The sequence below is a fragment of the Pelmatolapia mariae genome, linkage group LG5, assembly GCF_036321145.2.
Source record: "Pelmatolapia mariae isolate MD_Pm_ZW linkage group LG5, Pm_UMD_F_2, whole genome shotgun sequence".
Lineage (NCBI taxonomy): Eukaryota > Metazoa > Chordata > Actinopteri > Cichliformes > Cichlidae > Pelmatolapia > Pelmatolapia mariae.
Window position 1 is genome coordinate 25,053,632 of NC_086231.1, and position 18,621 is coordinate 25,072,252.

At 41.5% G+C, this 18,621-nt stretch overlaps 1 protein-coding gene across 3 annotated transcripts; it reads right to left on the reverse strand.

Moving 5' to 3' along the window:
* LOC134627938 (homeodomain-interacting protein kinase 1-like) lies at positions 1–17,672 on the reverse strand. 3 transcript variants are annotated; one of them, XM_063474429.1, is made up of 18 exons: positions 17,340–17,672; positions 11,994–12,724; positions 11,493–11,684; positions 11,231–11,412; positions 10,998–11,121; positions 10,513–10,632; positions 10,219–10,305; positions 9,923–10,107; positions 9,694–9,844; positions 9,432–9,618; positions 9,086–9,204; positions 7,427–7,561; positions 6,177–6,337; positions 5,732–5,797; positions 5,181–5,348; positions 4,735–4,949; positions 4,526–4,638; positions 1–1,979 (listed from the first exon to the last, which is right to left on the reverse strand). In XM_063474429.1, exons 2-18 carry the CDS (start codon positions 12,720–12,722, stop codon positions 1,506–1,508), a joined length of 3,408 nt encoding a protein of 1,135 aa, XP_063330499.1. In that variant the 5' UTR covers positions 12,723–12,724; positions 17,340–17,672; the 3' UTR covers positions 1–1,505. The 3 variants fall into 3 exon arrangements, with proteins under 3 accessions (XP_063330499.1, XP_063330501.1, XP_063330500.1); XM_063474431.1 differs by lacking the exon at positions 7,427–7,561 and having other exon boundaries at positions 6,177–6,334; XM_063474430.1 differs by lacking the exon at positions 7,427–7,561.
* Between the last annotated feature and the right edge of the window lie 949 nt (positions 17,673–18,621).

The window sequence follows — 18,621 nt, forward strand, 5'->3', positions numbered from 1 at the left end:
TGAGGTTATTTTATTGGAAAACAATGAAGTTGGATTACTTAGCTGAAACCTTTGTCCCTGAATTAGATCTAACAAACAGCCTCTTTACTATACTATGTTAGGATGAAACACAGACGTTACAACACAAAACTGATGCAAACAAGGGGAAAGCAATTACTTAAGAAAAAAAGAAAAGAAAAGAAAGAAAAGCTGATAATCCTAAGAAACCAAAGATTCCCCTTATTTAAAAATTCAAAAACACAGTGACTGCTGTTCTCCAAACTTTAGTATAGAAAACCTTTCTGAGACGAAGTAAGCTGTACATGTAAAGGACAGCAGCACCTCTGTCTTGACTGTGGGGCGAGACACAGCAGTATAAAGATCTCCCTTTGAGAAACGGGATAATTCATGAGAACGCTAAACGGAGACAGTTTGCATACATTTAATCAGTCAGTCCTTGTGTAGCACAGTGTGCAAGTTTGTTACAACTTCCTAGCAAGCATTTTCAGAGCGTCACAGGGAGAAAAAAGGAAAATCTCCTCTGTTATGGAGAGGCGTGGGAATTTGGGGTGAAATTTGTGTGTTTCATTTTTTCCCCCCCTTCCCAGCCCAGGTGAGGTTCTCTTAAAAAATATTTATTTCAAGGACATTTGATTTCCCCGCTCTTACAATTTAAAAACAGTTTTTCACATCATTTCTCAGACTGGGCATCCCACTCTGAATTTCATAAATACATTCAGCACTCAGTTATTGTAGGTTTTTTTTTTTTTGTTGTTGTTGTTTTTTGTTTTTAAAGAGATTCTATTGCATAAGGACAATCAATCCTGGCTAATACACACTGTCACCACATTAACAGACTATCACATGTGCACTTAAATTAACACGTATCCATCAGTTTTCACCGTATCTCTTCTTTTAATCCACATCTTCATGGACCTCGCTCTTCCTACCTCGCACAGACATTAAAACTTAATTTAATAAACAGAAGACATATATGAGTAAACAAACATAATTAAGGTACAGTCATTATTATGTCACTAAAAACACAGGGCCTCAGTGGATTAGTGTGAAAACTTTGTAATAAGGCTCACAGGAAGGAACAAGAGAAAAAAAAAATATTAAAAATTGTCAGCTTCACCAGTCTGGCAAGTCAGCGTCTTGAAGCTCATCAAGTTTCGTTGCAGCTTGTGACAGGAGGAAAATCTCTCTTCACATATAACCTCGAGATAAAACAGCTGTAAAATATGTTTCAACAACACCATATTAATACATCAGGATACAATGGGGATAAAATGTGGACCATAAACAATTTAAAAGGGAAAAAAAAAAGATACATAAATAATACAGAGGATCATTTCAATAACACTAAGAGTCCGTAAGAGCATATAAATGTGCTAGAGGTGAAATGCTGTCTTGTAGTTCAAAGCAGCAAACAATAAGTGACCAACAGTTACTCTACAGTTTAAAATGTCCCTTTATGATATCATATGGGGAAGTGATCCCCCCCATTCTCTGTGCGAGATTTCCTACAAGTATGGATACTGCGCGAGGCGCCTAGGGCTTAGCTGGTAGGCACTATAAACCTCGGTTCGGGGCGTCACACTAACATAAGGAGAACCAGTGGCGAACTGATGCTGGTAGGCTGCAGGGAGGCCGTGCAGCAGGCTGCTCACCGAGTCCTTGCGACTGGCTGAGTCTCTCCTGGAGGAGGATGAGGTGTACGTTGCTGCATAAGCGGAGGGGGAGTGTCCGTGGGTGCTGTGACCACGGCCCAGCAGCTGCTCCGTGGCCTGAGAGGCTGAGGAGAGGGCAGTAGAGGCCGGGTAGGTATATAGGCTGGGGGGGGCGGCAGCAGCGACCGAGCCGGACGCCAGGGCTGCCACCTCGGGGAAGCTGTAGTGAGAGGCTGAGACGGTCGGGTGGAACGTCTGCTGGCGACGCAATGAGTCGCTGTGGGAGAGTCCCGAACGCTCCTGAGATGAAGAAACTACTGTCTGAACCTTTGAAAATAAATACATACACTCAATCAGACGCTGGGTACAACATGCAAGAAGATTATAGTCTGCATCTATTTCTTGTTTATCATCAGTTTATGCCAAATTTGGGGGGGGGGGGGGGGGGGGGGGGGACAAACAAACAAACAAACAAACCCACTTGTTTTTCCCCTCCCTTTTTATTTATATAACTGCCAGGTAACAGATGAAGGTGCACGCTTGAATGTTACCTACACCGCTCCCCTTGGATTTGACAGACAGCTTTGGGCTTATTAAAAGGGCTGCAATTATTCATCGAGTAACTCAATTATAAAAAAAACGTTACTGTAACTGCCACAAAACCTTTATGGGGAAAAGCACCTGTCAAACCACCTACTGAACTTGCTCCAACATGAAGAAAAGTAAACTCTGGAGTTGCTCCCATCTACCGCACAGTGAAAAATCTTAACAGCTACAGAAGTTAAAATAAACGCATGTGTGTGTGCAGATGACCTGTTAACATAGTCTGAGAGGGTGGGTCTAAAGGGGGCATAGGGTGCCCTAGTGCACATTTTACTTTACTAACATTATTTTTCAGATTTACGTTAATATAAAATCTAATACATGCACAAAACACACATGAAAACACATTAAATCTACCTCAGGAGATAGAATACTGTCAGAACCCTTTTGCTCTCTTCTAATGTAACAAAGCCTTCCAAGAAGCCTGACTGAAGCCTGAAAACAAGATTAACTTGGCATGTAAATACAATGAAAGAAAAAAATAAAATATAGACACTGTATGCAGGTTGTTTTTTTTTTTTTTTAAATTGTTACAATTTCTAAAATGAATTAATTTAATATTTTTTATTTACAAAAGTAATTCTGATTACTCCATTGATGGAATAATTCAATTACTAAAATAATCAACAGCTGCAGCCCTAATTATGTTGTAAAAATAACAGCCAGAGCCTTAAGAGGAAAAAAAACAAGAGGAAACTCCTGGTGCTTGACATAATGTGCATATAAAGCAAAACTAATGCTAAAATTTGATAATTTTAGATGTTCAGTACATTAGCTGTCCAATCGCTGCATATGGTACAAATGCAAACCTCACCATAAAGGTCTCATCAAGGGCTTCTACCCAAAAAGTTTCAATACACGGTTCCCCCAGCAGAGGGCCTTTAATAACAGGATATTAAGAATCCTTGGGAAAACAAACAATGTTTTATACCTTTGCTGGTAAAAGGTACTAATGTCATAACTTATGACAGCTCCTGACCTTTTCACTCAATCACATGATGAAATGGTGCACTCTGATGCAGCTTACCTATAACCTTTTTTACTCCTCATATTGCTACCATCAAAATAAGGGCCCAGCCTCCTGTAGTTGATTTGTTGCGTGGTTATGGACAAGGATTCTCACAAAACAATGTCCCATTAACAAACATTAATAGAGATTGACAGACCACGTGACTTTCGCGCATTGCATGCCGGGAACTGGTGGCAAAACAATCCAAGTACCGCATCAAATGCACGCATTTGCAGCACCGCAAAACGTTCATTTGCCGGTTTCAATGCCTTCTTGCTTTTTCTTTGCTCCCCAAAAAAGGAATGTACAAAACGAAGGAGAACAATGCCGGTCCGTACAAAGACAGACTCGACAAAAAGGCAAAGAAAAGATACGAGGAAAAAAATCAAAGGAGTGAAGGGGTTAGACCCTTACGAGCACACAGAGTGATCAAAAGACGTCAGCGTGCTGCTCAACTTTCACCGCGCTCATATTTATAATTATACAGTTCTTGGAGTGAGTGCATACACTCATGAAGTTTTTAGTAACTTCAGGTCACTGCAGCAAGCCCAGGTACAGTTTACCGACGGATGGGTACAGGACCTTGAAATGCACTGTGTAGAACACAAGACCATCGTACGAACAAAGGTAAGTTTACCAGTCTCACAAATCGTCTTCATAAATACACATTCGTTAAACGTTTATTAATAGGAACTTTGAGCTCAACGAGAATTAATTAGTAGTGGAAATAATTTCTGGTACGCATTACAGAAATGTAGCAGTGACAATAATATTGTATGCTGTAACCGTACTGGGCAATTAGTGATACAAAAAACTGTTTTATCCTGTGAATAAAAGTATATGTTTTTGTCAATGTACCGTGGTAATAACAGAAGCGAAACTCAATATTCTGTCAGGACAATTCACTATTTATTCAAAGCTGAATATTTACTGTCCAGGCCATCCGTCGCCTCTTCGTGACTTCGGAGACATGGCTTGGACAATTTCTCTTCCACGCCGGAATCTGATAAAAACCAATCGCTTTACCCGTCGGCTTCACGCGGCTGTCGTTCGCCCGGCTTGTGCAGTTAATAATACAACAGCTTCTTGCCATTTTTTGTTTCTTTTTATCGCTGTGTAACTGATTTCAATTGAAAGCCTGCTTGCGCTAGTACCTCTTGCCACGGATACCCACAATGCTTTGCGGTTTTACCCCTCAATGACGTCACATTTTCAATCTCTATTACTTAATGTAAAACCAACAAGATAAAACAAGCCTCACCTGGCTGAGGTTTAAAGGGTGCGACTGGCTTGGCACCAGTCCATGGCGTTCCACGCTTTCCCCTGAACTGCACGGCTGTCTGTTAAAGGATCTCTTGGGCTTGACGTAATTCACTGAGGATTCAAAGCAGTAAGACATACTTAATTATGCAGCTTTCACACTTCAGTTAAATACACTGCTAAAACTACAGCAGCAAACGGGTGACTCACCAGTCTCCAAGCGTCCTCGGGACTCTGCTCCTCTCTCAGATGCCTGTGTTTTGACCGAAGGTGCCACTACTGCCAGAGACTTGGCCTGGCGAGATGACGTAGTGCTTGCTGGGTTAAGAGTGCGTGGAAGGGGAGTCAGGGGGCTGGCGGTAGAGGAGTCCGAGTCGTGTACGGTCACACAGCTGATAACGTTGGTGCGCTGGCTCAGTCCAAGACTGTGGAGGAAGTAAGTGTAATTTCCCGGGTCATATCAGGCAAACGAGTACGACAACAGCTTTCATTCTAAATGAGTTGGGTCCCAGTGCTGTCTATGAGCTCAAAGAAGCCTTGCTTTGCATTTCTCTCATTTACCTTGACATTCTGAAATTTCAGCTTAGGAATGAAAGTGATCTGAGAAAGAAACACCACACTACTGTGTTCAGTGCAGAAGAGCATCTTGTTCTCACCTAGCAGGGTGGAACTTATGCTCATCCTCCGTGTCTGTGTCGCTGTGAATCGTAATGATGCTAACCGCTGGGCTTGGCGTGTCCGAGATCACGATCGGCTGTGACAAGGCTGTGCTGGAGCTGGGTGGAGTCACGCCACTACTGACCACTGATGCAGTAGATACACCCCTACGGGAAAGAAAAACACCACCACCACCAACCAGTGACTGTGTGTTCAACCCATCATGCACAAGTGATTTCAGCTGCGGTACCACAAAGAAAATTTTAAATAAAAATGTAAATATTTCTTTGCTTCTTGTTTCAACTAGTTTTTACTCCCATACAAATGCTTTTTGTTCGAGTGGCAACACGTATCGTTTAGCAGAATACTGCAGTGGATGCTGTGCCCTCAGCACAGGTATAAAGTGTCCTGTCACTGTTTGCAAGCGACAGAACCAGTGTGGCGACCGTCACAGGCCCTTTAGCTACCCCTCCTTCGGTATGGTAGCTTAAACCCCGACCATGACTCTCAAAATCAAACTGGATTTAAAGAAGAGCGGAGCTGTACCAACCTGTTTCTGTTCTCTCCACGTCTGGCTTTCACCTTCTTCCTCTCCTGCTGAGTCTTGGTAATGCTCCTATAAGGTCAAAGTTCAGACTAATTTAGCCTTCATATTTGCCATTTTACTTTACCTTTCAATACAGCATTTCTCATGTAGTATGAAATTAACCAGTCCTAGTCTTGCTACTCAACTAAACAAAACCCCAAAAAGATTTGCAGTGTCTTATTAACTTCTCTGAAATGAGTTAATTGGAGGGCAAAGTGTTTGCATATGAAACAATAACATAGCATTTTAGATACTAGTAAGGAAAAGCTATAAAAAGTTATTTAATATTTAAACAATTTCATTTTTATGCTCATTTAACCTGAAAGAAATAACATTTAAAATGATTCAGCTTTAAATTTGAGAAACCCATCAGTCTACATGCATCTTTAACAGTTGTTGGTTGACCCACCGCCAGCTGTGTCCCTGCTGCGTGGCAGCATCTGAGTGAATCGTTTCCACAGGTGATTCGGTGACATTTGACTGATGAGCAGAGCTGTGGATGGCCACGCCTGGGACCTGCTGCCATGATGATGGTATGAGGATCTGCTGGGTACCAGTGGGCCAGGCCTGCTGAGAAAAAACGAAAAACAAAAAAAAAAAAAAACAACAGCCAACACTTGAGTACATGTAATATGGCAGACAAATTGTGTATGGATGAAAACAAATTATCTGATTGCTGGAATGGGCCAGACAAAGTGAGCCATGCGGACATATAAATTCCAAAGACTGAATACAAAGAGGCAAGCCAATGGCCAATCTCTTCTACAGGCAAAAGCGCAAAGCTAGATAAGCGAGCAACCTTTCCCAAGCCATTCCTTAATTATAACATTGCCCTGCAACAAATCCACAAGATGATAATCATGCAAAGCACAAACAATAAAGCACCGTAAAATGTCAGATCAGGTATAAAGACAAGTAGACAGAACCATGGTGCCTGTTAAAGAAGAAACACTTAAGAGATTAGTTTAGTTCCCTGCTGCTAAACAGTCTGCTGATGATATGTCTTGGGAAAAGGCATGCCACATGTTCTGGGGCTGAAACAAAAAACAAACAAACAAAAAAAAGAAAAAAGTATGTGTCAGAGTCAGACAGGCTGTCAGGACAGTTTAGAAGACTTTGTTGCTGCAGCCCCCTCTGCTGAAACCAAGGAAGGACATGACAAGAGAAGCTGCAAGCAAAGCGCAGGCCAACTCAGCAACACATGCGCTCCATGCCCTCAGCAGACCTATGGGGATAGACTGGGGAATGAAACTGTGTGAATGGTGTGGGACGAGCATGTCCTTATGAGTAAAAACGCAGTGTAAATTTGGTCAATTTTGCACTGTGGAGGGGGGGTTTATAAAACAAATAAAATGTGATGCCAGAACACACACACACAAAAAACGTTTGATTTTCCTACAAAAATTTGCATCAAACAACCATAATTATGAAAGGTGACAAATCCACATGTGAAGAGGAACGATGCTGAAATACGATGTGTAAAACAAAGATGGGCCCCATACAACGTGTGGCAGAGAGGGAGCGGAACACTTGCAAACAAAACAAAAGAAAATAAAATTTAAAAAAAGGGAGAGCGGGGCAGGAGAGAGATGGCATTGTTAGTGGTAGAGGGAGTGTGCATGTGCATGTCTTTCTTTGGGGATGTCATCGTTGCTTTACCAGCACTGTGGCTGTGTGTTCCAGGAGGGTAGGCCGACCCACCCCAGTGCCCAGCCCAAGGGGCAGAGAATACTGCGGGGCTAGGCCTGCTGGGGGTGGGTGCAGGGTGGCCACCATCAGGGGTGTGCAGGAACCCTGGAGGAGGGAGGGGCAGTGTTAAGTCATGACGAAAAGTAGCGCCCTTCAAGACTGATACAGATTTTTTCTTTTAAAATAAAAACAGGCAGAGCAGATACACCCAGCTGCACAAGAGATGCACACTGGCACCGCTGGCCATCTGGAGACCTGGCCTCTGCAGAGTGCAGCAATTATTCCTCATTTTAGCAAACAGCAATTAACCAGCTTTTGGAGCCAGATGAATCTCACTACACATGTGGCTTTTCTCCCACATAAAAAGACTGGGAATAAGAGGCCTGGCCAAGAGTGGTGATCCAGTCAGCTCTGAAAGCAAATTCAAGTGGAGACACACAGTCAACAGAAAAAGAAAAACAAACAGAATTTACAGTAAAGCCCAGGCCCTCGACTTATTTCAACACATTTAAGTAGCTAACATCTCGGGGCGACCGTGACTCAGGGGGTTGGGAAGGGCACCTGTAACCGGAAGGTCGCCGGTTCGATCCCTGGCCTCTGTCCTGGTCGTTGTGTCCTTGGGCAAGACACTTTACCCTATCGCCTACTGGTGTTGGCCAGAGGGGCCGATGGCGCGATATGGCAGCCTCGCTTCTGTCAGTCTGCCCCAGGGCAGCTGTGGCTACAACCGTAGCTTGCCTCCACCAGTGTATGAATGTGAGTGTGAATGAATAATGGCATTGTAAAGCGCTTTGGGTGCCTTGAAAAGCGCTATATAAATCCAATCTTATGCCCTAAATTCCTGATCTGCCTTCCTCCTGGCAGTAAGACCAACAAAAGCAGGGAGAATTTTTAGATGCACTCAGTATATCCACAAAGGAGCAAAACAAGGCATCAGTGCTCCACAAACTGGTGCAAGTAACACCGGGATGTTTCCAGATTTTTTTTACAGTAACCCCTGAAATTATTGAATGACGATTATACCAAACACAAATACATTAAAAAAAAAAAAAGTGTATTTATGTACGTTTAAGTTATATCAGAAAATAAAGAAAACCCAAATACACCAGACCCCAGTTACAACTTAACCTCATCTCTTCTTCCAGGAAATGTGAATATAACCTCCATCTATGTTCAGTGATGGACCCATTCAGAAGGCACAGCTGTCACTCGAATGGTCACAATAAAGACTGAATCCATTCACGGCACAGAAGCATAGAATTACAAATAAAACACAGTGAAAAGTGAGCAAATCAGTCACAAAGCAGCGGCACTTCTTTCTGCCTGCCCGTGTGTGTGCACTCCCACTCTCTTGCCAAGTGTGTGGCACGTCTAAAAGCGGAAAAATTCTCAGGTAAAAGTTGCAAACAGTGACACACGACGCATTTTTTTTTTTTTAACAATCATAACATCACCCACTGTAAAGCCACAATCAAACTCACCCAAAATAACTAGGGAACAGAAAAGGTTAAAACAAAATAACAACAACAAGATGCTGTGTCTCTTGATAGAAAATTCATAAATTAAAAAAAAAAAAGACAAAACAAAACTCAAAAATTCCTTCCAACGCTGCACCTTCCAAACTCTTACCTGTGTCAGCATACTTGGCTGTATCTGCAAGGACTGAGTAGACTGGTTCTGAGGTACTATCGGTACAGAGTTCTCCACCCTCACGGGGAAACTGGAACTCTTACTGGATGACTGCAGCCCTAGAAAACAAACGATGACAAACATCTCAATTAATAAAGGATTAAAGGGATCTACCATCTACTACAACATCTACAAATATTGTAGTAGATGGTAAAAAAACAAACAAAAAGAAAACAAAAAAACAAGACTTTGTTGGTACAGAAAGCCTGACACAAACCAGCACAGAGGATTCATACCTTTAATACTGAAATCAAAGTGAATGTTTGTATTCAACTTTATGACTTACCTTGGATAGTGGAGGGTGGGCAGACGATGAGTGTCTGCTGGAAGGGTTCTGTCTGGCTACACAGCCCAGCAGGACGCGTTGGGATCGGGACACTCTGTTGAGTCAGCCCGGGAATGTTGATGGTCGCCTGCTGGTACAAAGCTGGCTGGTAGTTCAGCAAAGGCACCGCACCCGCTGCAGAAGGCACCTGTTAAAACAACAAAGCCCATTAATACCAGCAAAGACTACAGGTTGATAGAAGGGTAAAAATTTAGCATCATACCTGGTTATGCTGGTTTAGTTGGCTACTGAAGGTCACGGTGAGGTTGCCCGCTGCAGCACTGGGGACTGCATTGGTCGAGTAGAGGGATTTGCTGCTTTCATAGGAGCTCCGGCGCTTGCAGATCTCCATATTCTGGAAGCACGACTTCACACTGAAGAGGAATTAATACCATTGCATCAGCAAATGCATTTAAATAGAACAATAACTCTTCATCTTACTACACACTTACTGGGAGCTGTGGGGATAATCCATGAGGTGGCTCATCGTGACAAAGGGGTGACCCAGAGTTTTTGTAGGTGTGATCCTTTTGTCAGCATCCAGACGAAGCATTCGCTTTAGGAGGTCTATAAACTCTCTCCTGTCAGCTTTCTCAGCCAACATGTCAGTTCCCTCCAAGTGAGAGGAAAGGTTGACCTGGTACGTTAATGATAAGAAGGGAAGGGAAAAAAGGAAAAACCTGGTCAGGCAATCACTACATGCCATATTTAATGCCATTTCCTGGATTATGCACTTATTTGGATATACCTGCATCATGTCATCCAGACAGTTAAAGATGTACTTTCTAGCCTCCTTAGATTTGATGCCCATCTCCATTTCATGTTCTGACGGGGTCTAAAAAAAAAAAAAAAAAAAAGCAAAAAAAAAAGCAAAAAAAAAAAAAAAAAAAAAAAAAAAGCACAATATCCATTTATGTTTCATAACACTACCATTTACAAACATTAAATCAGTTGAATGGGGACAACCAAAATGAGGGAACCAAATAAATACAAGCATCAAGTCTCTTTACAGCTTAGTCAAGAAGATACTCGTAATATTAACCTTAAGCCTCCAGAGCGGGTAGCTGGAGTCAGGGCCTCGATTGAAGAAGCGGCTAGTCTTTGTGCCGGCACTCAGAAGATACTCGGCAGGTAGGCCTTGAGTCTGGGAAATGTAACGGATCTGGACACGGAAGAAAATATTCAGATTAAACAATCACTGCAGAACTGCGATGTTTCAAGTACTGTGTAGTTAAGAGTACTATAACTGAGTAATTTATTAAATACGTATACCTGGATTTAGAGCAGCATGGCATTTTAGAACCCTCTCTTGGTTAATAGGTCAATTATAAATTTGCCAAAAGCACTCAATCTGATGTGAGAAAAACTAAATACCATTCTCTTACAAAGCAGGGTGGTGGCACATTCATGTAGTCTTGCTTACTTGAAGCAAAACGTGACCTTTATTCAAAGGAAGACTTTCCTAGTCTTTCTTTGAGCACTGTTTTTGCTAACTTGTAAGTCCTTGGGACCATTAACATGACTGACCTGGTCATACTCAGAGGCTCCAGGGTACAAAGGCCAACCCAGAAACAGCTCAGCAATCACACACCCTAGAGACCACATGTCAATGGCCTCGCAGAAGGGCAGCCCCAAAATGATCTCCGGAGCTCTAAACAACAAAGATGAGATTTATATATTAATGTGGGGACAGAACTGGGCTACACAACTGAGTCTTGCATAACACTGCAAAGTAAAAGGCACTTAAACGCTCCACTTACCTGTAGTAACGAGACTGTAAGTAGGTTGAGCACACTGCTTTGGACACATGACTTGCAGAGCCGAAGTCGATGACCTTCACCCTGTAGGGCTGTCTAATGGGGTCCACCAACATGATGTTTTCAGGCTTCAAGTCTGCATGAATTAAACCCAGGCTCTTCAGTTTCATTAGTGCTGTAGCCACCTAAAGACATGAACACATGAGAGTTAGTCTGGGTGAAATACGAGGAATCAACTTTTTTTCTGCATTCACTGTTTGCCAACCTGCTGCAAAATGGGGCGGATGTGCCGTAGGGGAAGTGGGCTGAATTTGCTCTGCTTGAGAAAGTCGTACAAGTTCTGTTCAAGCATCTCAAAAACCAAGCAGGTGTGACCCTTGTGTTGGAAGCATTCGTACGAACGCACGAAGTTGTACTCATCTGCATTCTCTGCACTCAGCCGGTTCAGAATGCCCACCTATCAGGAGAGAAAAAAACAAACAAATATGATGAGAAAGACAAATGCTAGTACACTACTATGAAGGGAATGCAAGTGTAGTGAACAGCAATTTGTGTATGTGGAAAAAAATAACAGTAAACCGTAAAAGTAACAGTTCATTTTGCTTTTAAAAAGCTACAAATGAGCCACATTTGAATTAAATGTAAACAGCAGCAACCAGTGCACTTCTGCAGGCAAGATACCCATATACAGCATTACATGGTCACATTTTTATAGCGTAAACTTTTAGAAGAAACTGGTACATCGAACAAAATCCTGTCTACTTACCTCAATTTGGCCCTGCCGAGCATATGAAGGGTGGTTTTTCAGAATCTTGATTGCTACAATCTCATTGGTTCCCCTCTTCCAGCACTTCGCTACTTGTCCAAATGTGCCCCTCCCCAGGAACTCCAGCACTTCATAGCTGCTGGACACGGAGCAGAGGATCTCATGCTGCACAAGCTGATAATCCCCTTCACCATTGGAGCTGCTGCTCTTGGTGGTTGGAGCCGAGTGAGGTATGGACTGGCCTGTGCCCCCGCCTCCACCGCCGCCTGTACGCGTGGAGTAAGTTGCCGCAGGAGCTGAGAGCTCTTCTAATATCTGGACGCTTCCACATCCGCTTCCGCTACCGTCGCTGGCCGCCTCCATCTTTCTCTTCTGCCCATGCCTGTGCCCCCTAGTTTCAGAGGACGTCTCGTGAGCATAAGAGGAGGATGTAGCCTGCTCAGTGACGCGTCGACTGGATCCACGAGGAAGACTGCCGGTGCTATCAGCTGCTCGCACCACCACTTGACCCCTGGAGCCGGGCGCTGTAGGGGGGAAGACCAGAGATGGCGCAAATGGTGGCACAGCCATGGCTGGGGTGAATGTGTATGCGGACTGGCCCGCTATGGATCCGTAAGCCTCAGTGGTGGACACGTCCCAAACGTTGCTTTCCACCTTGAGCTTCTTGACACGGCAAAAGGCACTGGAGGATATTGACGGAGGGGAGAACACCTGCAGCTGGGAACTCATAGCTGTAAACAAATTGAAGAGTGTTAGCCGCATGGCCTACAAAACAAAACAACCCAAACAAATACAGTTGTGTATCTTAGAATAACTGTGATACATTATTGTACTGTGTAAATTTCTCCAGCCAAACCTCATTTCTTTATATATTGGTACCAAAATGTAAATAGATGCAGTAATTCAATGAAGCATGTAAAAACATAAATAGAAATAAAGCATATAAAACAAAAAGAAGTCAGTCAGTATTTGGAAGAACCACATTTATTCCTCAGCACAGCCTGAACTCTTAGCCAAGCTTCTTGCCATTTTAAGTAGCCTTCAGGGATAGTTCTCCAGGCATCTTGAAGGACATTCAAAGTTGTTCTTTGGATGTTAACTACCCTTTGTTTTGGTCTGTCAATACGACTTCTTGAGTTACCACATTCACAAGTCAGGAAAAAATTTACCTCTGACCTTGACCTTGAAGTCAATGTCACCAAGATTCGAACTTGCCTGAGATTTTCAGTAAATTCACCTATGGCATGAATTTAAAATCCTACACTGCCATGTTCTCGAGTTATCACATTCACAAACTTGTGTCTATGCTGTCTGGCAGCATTATAACAATACCCCATCATACTTTTATGGCTAGAAAAGCCAATTTTCAAGGGAGAACTCTGAAAGACATTCAGCAAGCCTGTAGAACTATTGCTTAAAAAACAAACAAAGAAAAACAAAACACCAAACCCCACAAAGAAATGAGAGATGCCTCAAGACTTTTGCACAGTACTGTTTTGTTGCAAGTTTATTAGGTGCAGTGAGATAGAAGTGCATCAGGCTGCATATTAAATATAAGTCGACACCTCACAGTTTGATCGAATCCAACCCATATCTGTATGCCTGCATATTAAGCAATTTCAGGAAGTATGCCTGATGAATGAAAACTGCATGAAACATTTTTATTTAGCTTTACAACTAGGCAGGATCTTGCGCAAGGGGTAGCTGCATTTCCAAATCCATGCATACCTATTGAGGCATGAGGGGCACCCATGATTAAAATCATATTCTTTTGGAAAGTGGTAAATCATCAAACAAACAAAAAAAACAAAAAAGGGGGGGGGGAGGGTCTAATGGGTTTTTGAGATTCCAAGTGAACTGAACAACAAGTCTTCTGTAATGCCAGTTTGAATCACATGGTGGTGTAGTGAGTCAATATGGAGTCCAGACTGCAAGAGCCCAGTGTGGAAAGAAGAGGAAATGCAGCTCAAGAGGCAAATGTGAAAGGACTGGTATTGGAGCTAACAATACAGCAATCAGTTCCTTAAGCACCCAGAAAGAGTCATTCCCCTTGTAAAGAAAGGGAATTTAGAAGGAAAAAAAAAATAGTAAACATCTGAGTGGTACAGGTGGTGGCAGCAATGAAAACTTGGCATGGTTTTTAACTCTTCCACTTTAGCCTTCTGTACGCCACAACATTGTTCTTCTTCTTGGTTGGGTGACGGACAGCACAAATAAGAATAGCTTACAGACCGGTTGTAGCATATACTTTTGACAAAGGGTTCCGACAACTGCGCAGACCCTCACGCTTACTGCCTGATGATGACATTTACTGGAATGCTAGTGGATTCATGGATATGTTAAGTGTAATGCAATCTTAATAATGTTTGTTATTAATTTGCTATAATACCAAATGTGTGGCATAAAGAAAATATCCATGTAAGTGTAGGCAGCAGCTCTTGCTATGTCTGTGCAAATACAGTTGGCAGTAGCCCAAAAACCACATGACTGAACAGTGGGAAAACAAACGCCAGAGAAAGGCCCCAGCTACAAGTCTCCGAGGATGCACGCGCAAACAACCTGAGAACGCTATGCAAAAGATTTTACAGATGCACAATAAAATTTAGCATTATATCTAATATACTTACAGAAGTTACTAAAATAAAATATACATGTGCTGTACTTTGTACTATACTCAATGTGGTCAGACTAAACTTTTGATGTTTTCGTGACTGGAATATCTACACAGCAGTCCTTATATTATGTCACTGGCATGATCACGTGACAGTTTAAAAATAATAAAATAAATAATAAAATAAAGTTTGAAAAAGAAAATTATATCGGATATAAAAGTAAAAAAAAAAATTCTGAACAGTTGGGAAAATTTGTGTTACAGCATCTAGAACATGAAAGACAACTTATATTTGATGTTTTGTAAAAAACAACAACAAAAACAAAACAAGCAAACAAACAAACAAAAAAAACAAACAAAAAAAAAAAACCACTAAAATGAAAGCAGCTATTACTGTATGAGGTGGTTTTCTGTATCTGTCCTTTTGGGAATGGAGCCAGAAGTGCTCAGCTGCATGTCCAGTAAGAGGTGAAGAGGGTAGTCAGGATCCATTCAATAACCACTTTACGTGACCTGTTCCAGCTGATTGAAGAATCCGGAAAGTATGTTGACCGAAACTGGATTCAGACAGCAACAGCAATGATGAATTCCTTCAGCAAGTAATATAGATGGATTTTGCAGCTGCCAGTTCAATATTCAGGCCACAGAAGTACTATCCTGGAGTAACGGGTCCGGAATCATACAACTTTTCCATTTCCTTTTTCTTCCTGCCGCTCAGATTAATGTCACCATCGACTCAAAACATCCTGAAGTCAGATACAGTCTGACAGTGGTCCAGGAAGTACGAGTGTGTCACTTTGTTGCTGCAATGCTCCACGAAGCACATCAAGCTCCAATCACTATCTTGATCAGTTATGATGTTGGGACAACATACTGTTGTCCCAACATCATTGCTAGAACAGCGACCGCTCTGAAACACCCATTGTTTCCTCAGTAGCTCCTCCAAGATAACAGGTCTCGCTTCTGCCAGTAGAACTGTCACCACAATGAGCTGATGGAAGACTTCCGAATAGCTAAAATATGATGCACAAAAAAACCCCACTAACAGAGTGGTAAAACTCGCCTGGTAAAAGTCATGTTGAAGCAGGGGGTGGGGACTTGTCTGATAAAGTAATTAAAATTGGGGGATCTGCTGCTACTCACCAGAAATAAAAATAAAAACAAAAATCTTAAGTGAAAAAACAACAACAAACCAGTGATTTTAAAAAAAGGAGAGAGAGAAAAAGCCCTCTAACAAATCTACTGCATCACTTAGGGCAAATACTGCTATTAATACGGGGACAACTACATTAAAACTTTCTGGTAAAACACTGCGCCCTAGTGGTGAAACCTTTAGTTAAATTTAGCAAATTCTGATTTTCATTTACTTTTAAGGGAATAAGCCAAAAAATTAAAAAAATTAATTTTTTCATTTTTTTTTAAATTTATGGATGGACCTGTAAAAGCAGTAGCAATGGCCAAATGTATATTCTGACTGGCCCAATTTTTATAATTGACCTATTTGTATACATTAGAGCTATTCCACATAATCTTTTATTTGTAAGTTGTATCTTATATAATTGAGTTCAGTCTGTTACTGTTCTTACTTTCTTGGAGCAACGGTAACCACATAATTTCCTCAGGGATTAATAAGGTATTCTGATTTAAGTTATTCTGTTCAATTAAAAACTTTCCATAAAAATCTTTTATTTTATAGAAGAAACATTTTAAAGATTTAAGCCTAAATTATCCGATATAATAGCTTCAGATCTGCTTTTAAATAATGTCCACGATCTACTTCTTAGTGGAGAGGGGAAAAAAGTGAATATGCTTGTGTTAATTTAAGTTTATATAGTCATGCGTGTTGCTCATCTAACTGTATGTAACGCTACCTGGAACTTGAGAGTGAATTTCACTGTAAATAACTGCGAGCTCTGTGTGTTTCTGTGTAAGTCAGTAAGCTGGTTTAGGTAAACCGACAAAAGAAACGAAACAGCAAGCAAGCATAGTGACAACATTAAAGGAAGGACGTGCTTACGGAAAAGTTTCATAACGGCGTTAACAGGCAGAGACAACACGGAGAACATGACAAACACACCGCCCGGCAGTAGTGATCTGTTCTTTGATATCAGAAGTGTTTGTCGGTTAAATTAAGCTACTTGTCTTGCAAATGGAAACCTGTATTTAATACAAACCTATTGTCAGGCTCTTACACAGACCCACTTCTACTGCAATCTCGATTAATAAACTGCACGACTCGTCCCCGTGTTTTGAAGCTAGTTTTCAATGTTGCATTTACCTCCTAAAACAAAAAAAAAAATCAGACTGACCCCTCACTCGTTTTTCCGTCGACCCTTTGTTACAACAAAAACCCCTCGAACTGCCCTGCTAAGGGTGGAGGGTTGATATCTTCGACGGATCTGCTCAACCAAATTCTTTAGCTACAGTTTACCATTCACGACTGAAGTTTATAGACAACTGCTGTGTTCAAGCCACTGATGACACATCTCCATATCGCTACTAAAAAAAACTAAAACCCTTCATATTTCTGGTAGTTATTTTTCCTGCTAAAGTAAGAGACTTAAGATCAAATCAGCAAGGCAACGTTACTTAACTTGCTAATGCTAACATGCTAACGCAGCCACTTTTTTTTTTACAATATGGTGCCTAAAAAGCATCTTATCCAAGCAAGCGGGGTTAAATCATTCTCAAGGTGCCCAGAACAGAGGGTGAATGTAGAGTGACTTGGAACATACCGGATTTGATGTTAGGACAGCTTGGAAACACAGGCTTCGTCCGAGGTTTAAATCCCACTGCAGTCTGCTGCCAATCCGATTAGCTTCCGCTAGTTAACCTTAAATGCTAGCTAGGCCTGCATTGTGTCTTCAGTCGATGGTGAGCTCGACAGCGAGAGAAGGCCTTACAGCGCAGAACCTCCAGATGGGAAAAGTTCTCATGATATCAATAAATGAATTCATCTAATCCTAAAATTAATACAGCCGTTAGTTATAACATGATTTATCCTTCTCTAAAATCGACTGCCTTAAAGCAGCGAAAACCACTTTTCACCGGAACTAACCACGTCCTTATACAGCTGCGAATCCGACGTCATTTCCGCTCATTACCGTAATTAGCAGGAATTCTTCATATTTTATCATTAATGAGATATATATATTTATTAAACAATATGAATGAATAAAAAACATGTACAGACAACAACGTACCCAACACTGTTATGATCTCTCTATTGTCAAAAATGTAATCAGCCATATTTGGAATCATGTTACACAGTAAGTGAAACAAAAGGGGGAAAAAAAGACAAGTTACGGTAAAAAAAAAAAAAAAAAAAGACATTGCCGTGACGTAACCAGAATATACCAGTAATTTTCCGTAATTTACCAGTAACTGTTACACGAAAATTAAAGTTTGATCCGTTTCGGTGTTAGTAAAAATGATGATGACGATAATAACGATGACAACAACAACAATAATAATAGCAGTGGTAGTAATAGGGCAAAGAGTGTTATGGGCACATGACAGGGCCTAAACCAGCTAGAGTAGAGCAGGGGTGTCAAACATAGGGCCTGGGGCCAAAATTCCCCTGGCAAACACCAACCCAGACCACAGGACAGGTTTGGAAAATGTGAAGGTAGGAATAAACATTAACTTTTAACTTTACTTTCATAAGTTTTACAACTTTTCCTACTGATGAGGATTTTGGCCATGGCCATTCATGTTACAAAATAAAAAGGAATGAGAGAATGAGATAGGCATGGAGAACACAACAGCAGGCATGTTTTGTTTGAGTTTCCGGCAGTGTGTGGAATTACCAAAATTAGAGAGGGGATAGCCTCACATATCAAACAGGAAACGACCACTGTGTAATTCATTTATTTCAGCAAAGTAACTGTATTCTAATTATCACCTATGTTTATGTGGTAACTGTAACGCAATACAGATACTCATATTTTGTGTTTTAAATACGTCATTCCGGTACATATATTCAGTTACTCCCCAACACTGTGTATTAGGTAAGGT

Bases quoted from the DNA above. Each gene is read 5' to 3' on its own strand.
- LOC134627938 (XM_063474429.1), bottom strand. From the start codon at position 12,722: ATGAGTTCCCAGCTGCAGGTGTTCTCCCCTCCGTCAATATCCTCCAGT. The intron at 11,413-11,492 runs GTTGGCAAACAG...TCATGTCTTTAG, and splicing joins TCCGCCCCATTTTGCAGCAG to GTGGCTACAGCACTAATGAA. The intron at 4,950-5,180 runs GTGAGAACAAGA...CTTCCTCCACAG, and splicing joins CATAAGTTCCACCCTGCTAG to TCTTGGACTGAGCCAGCGCA.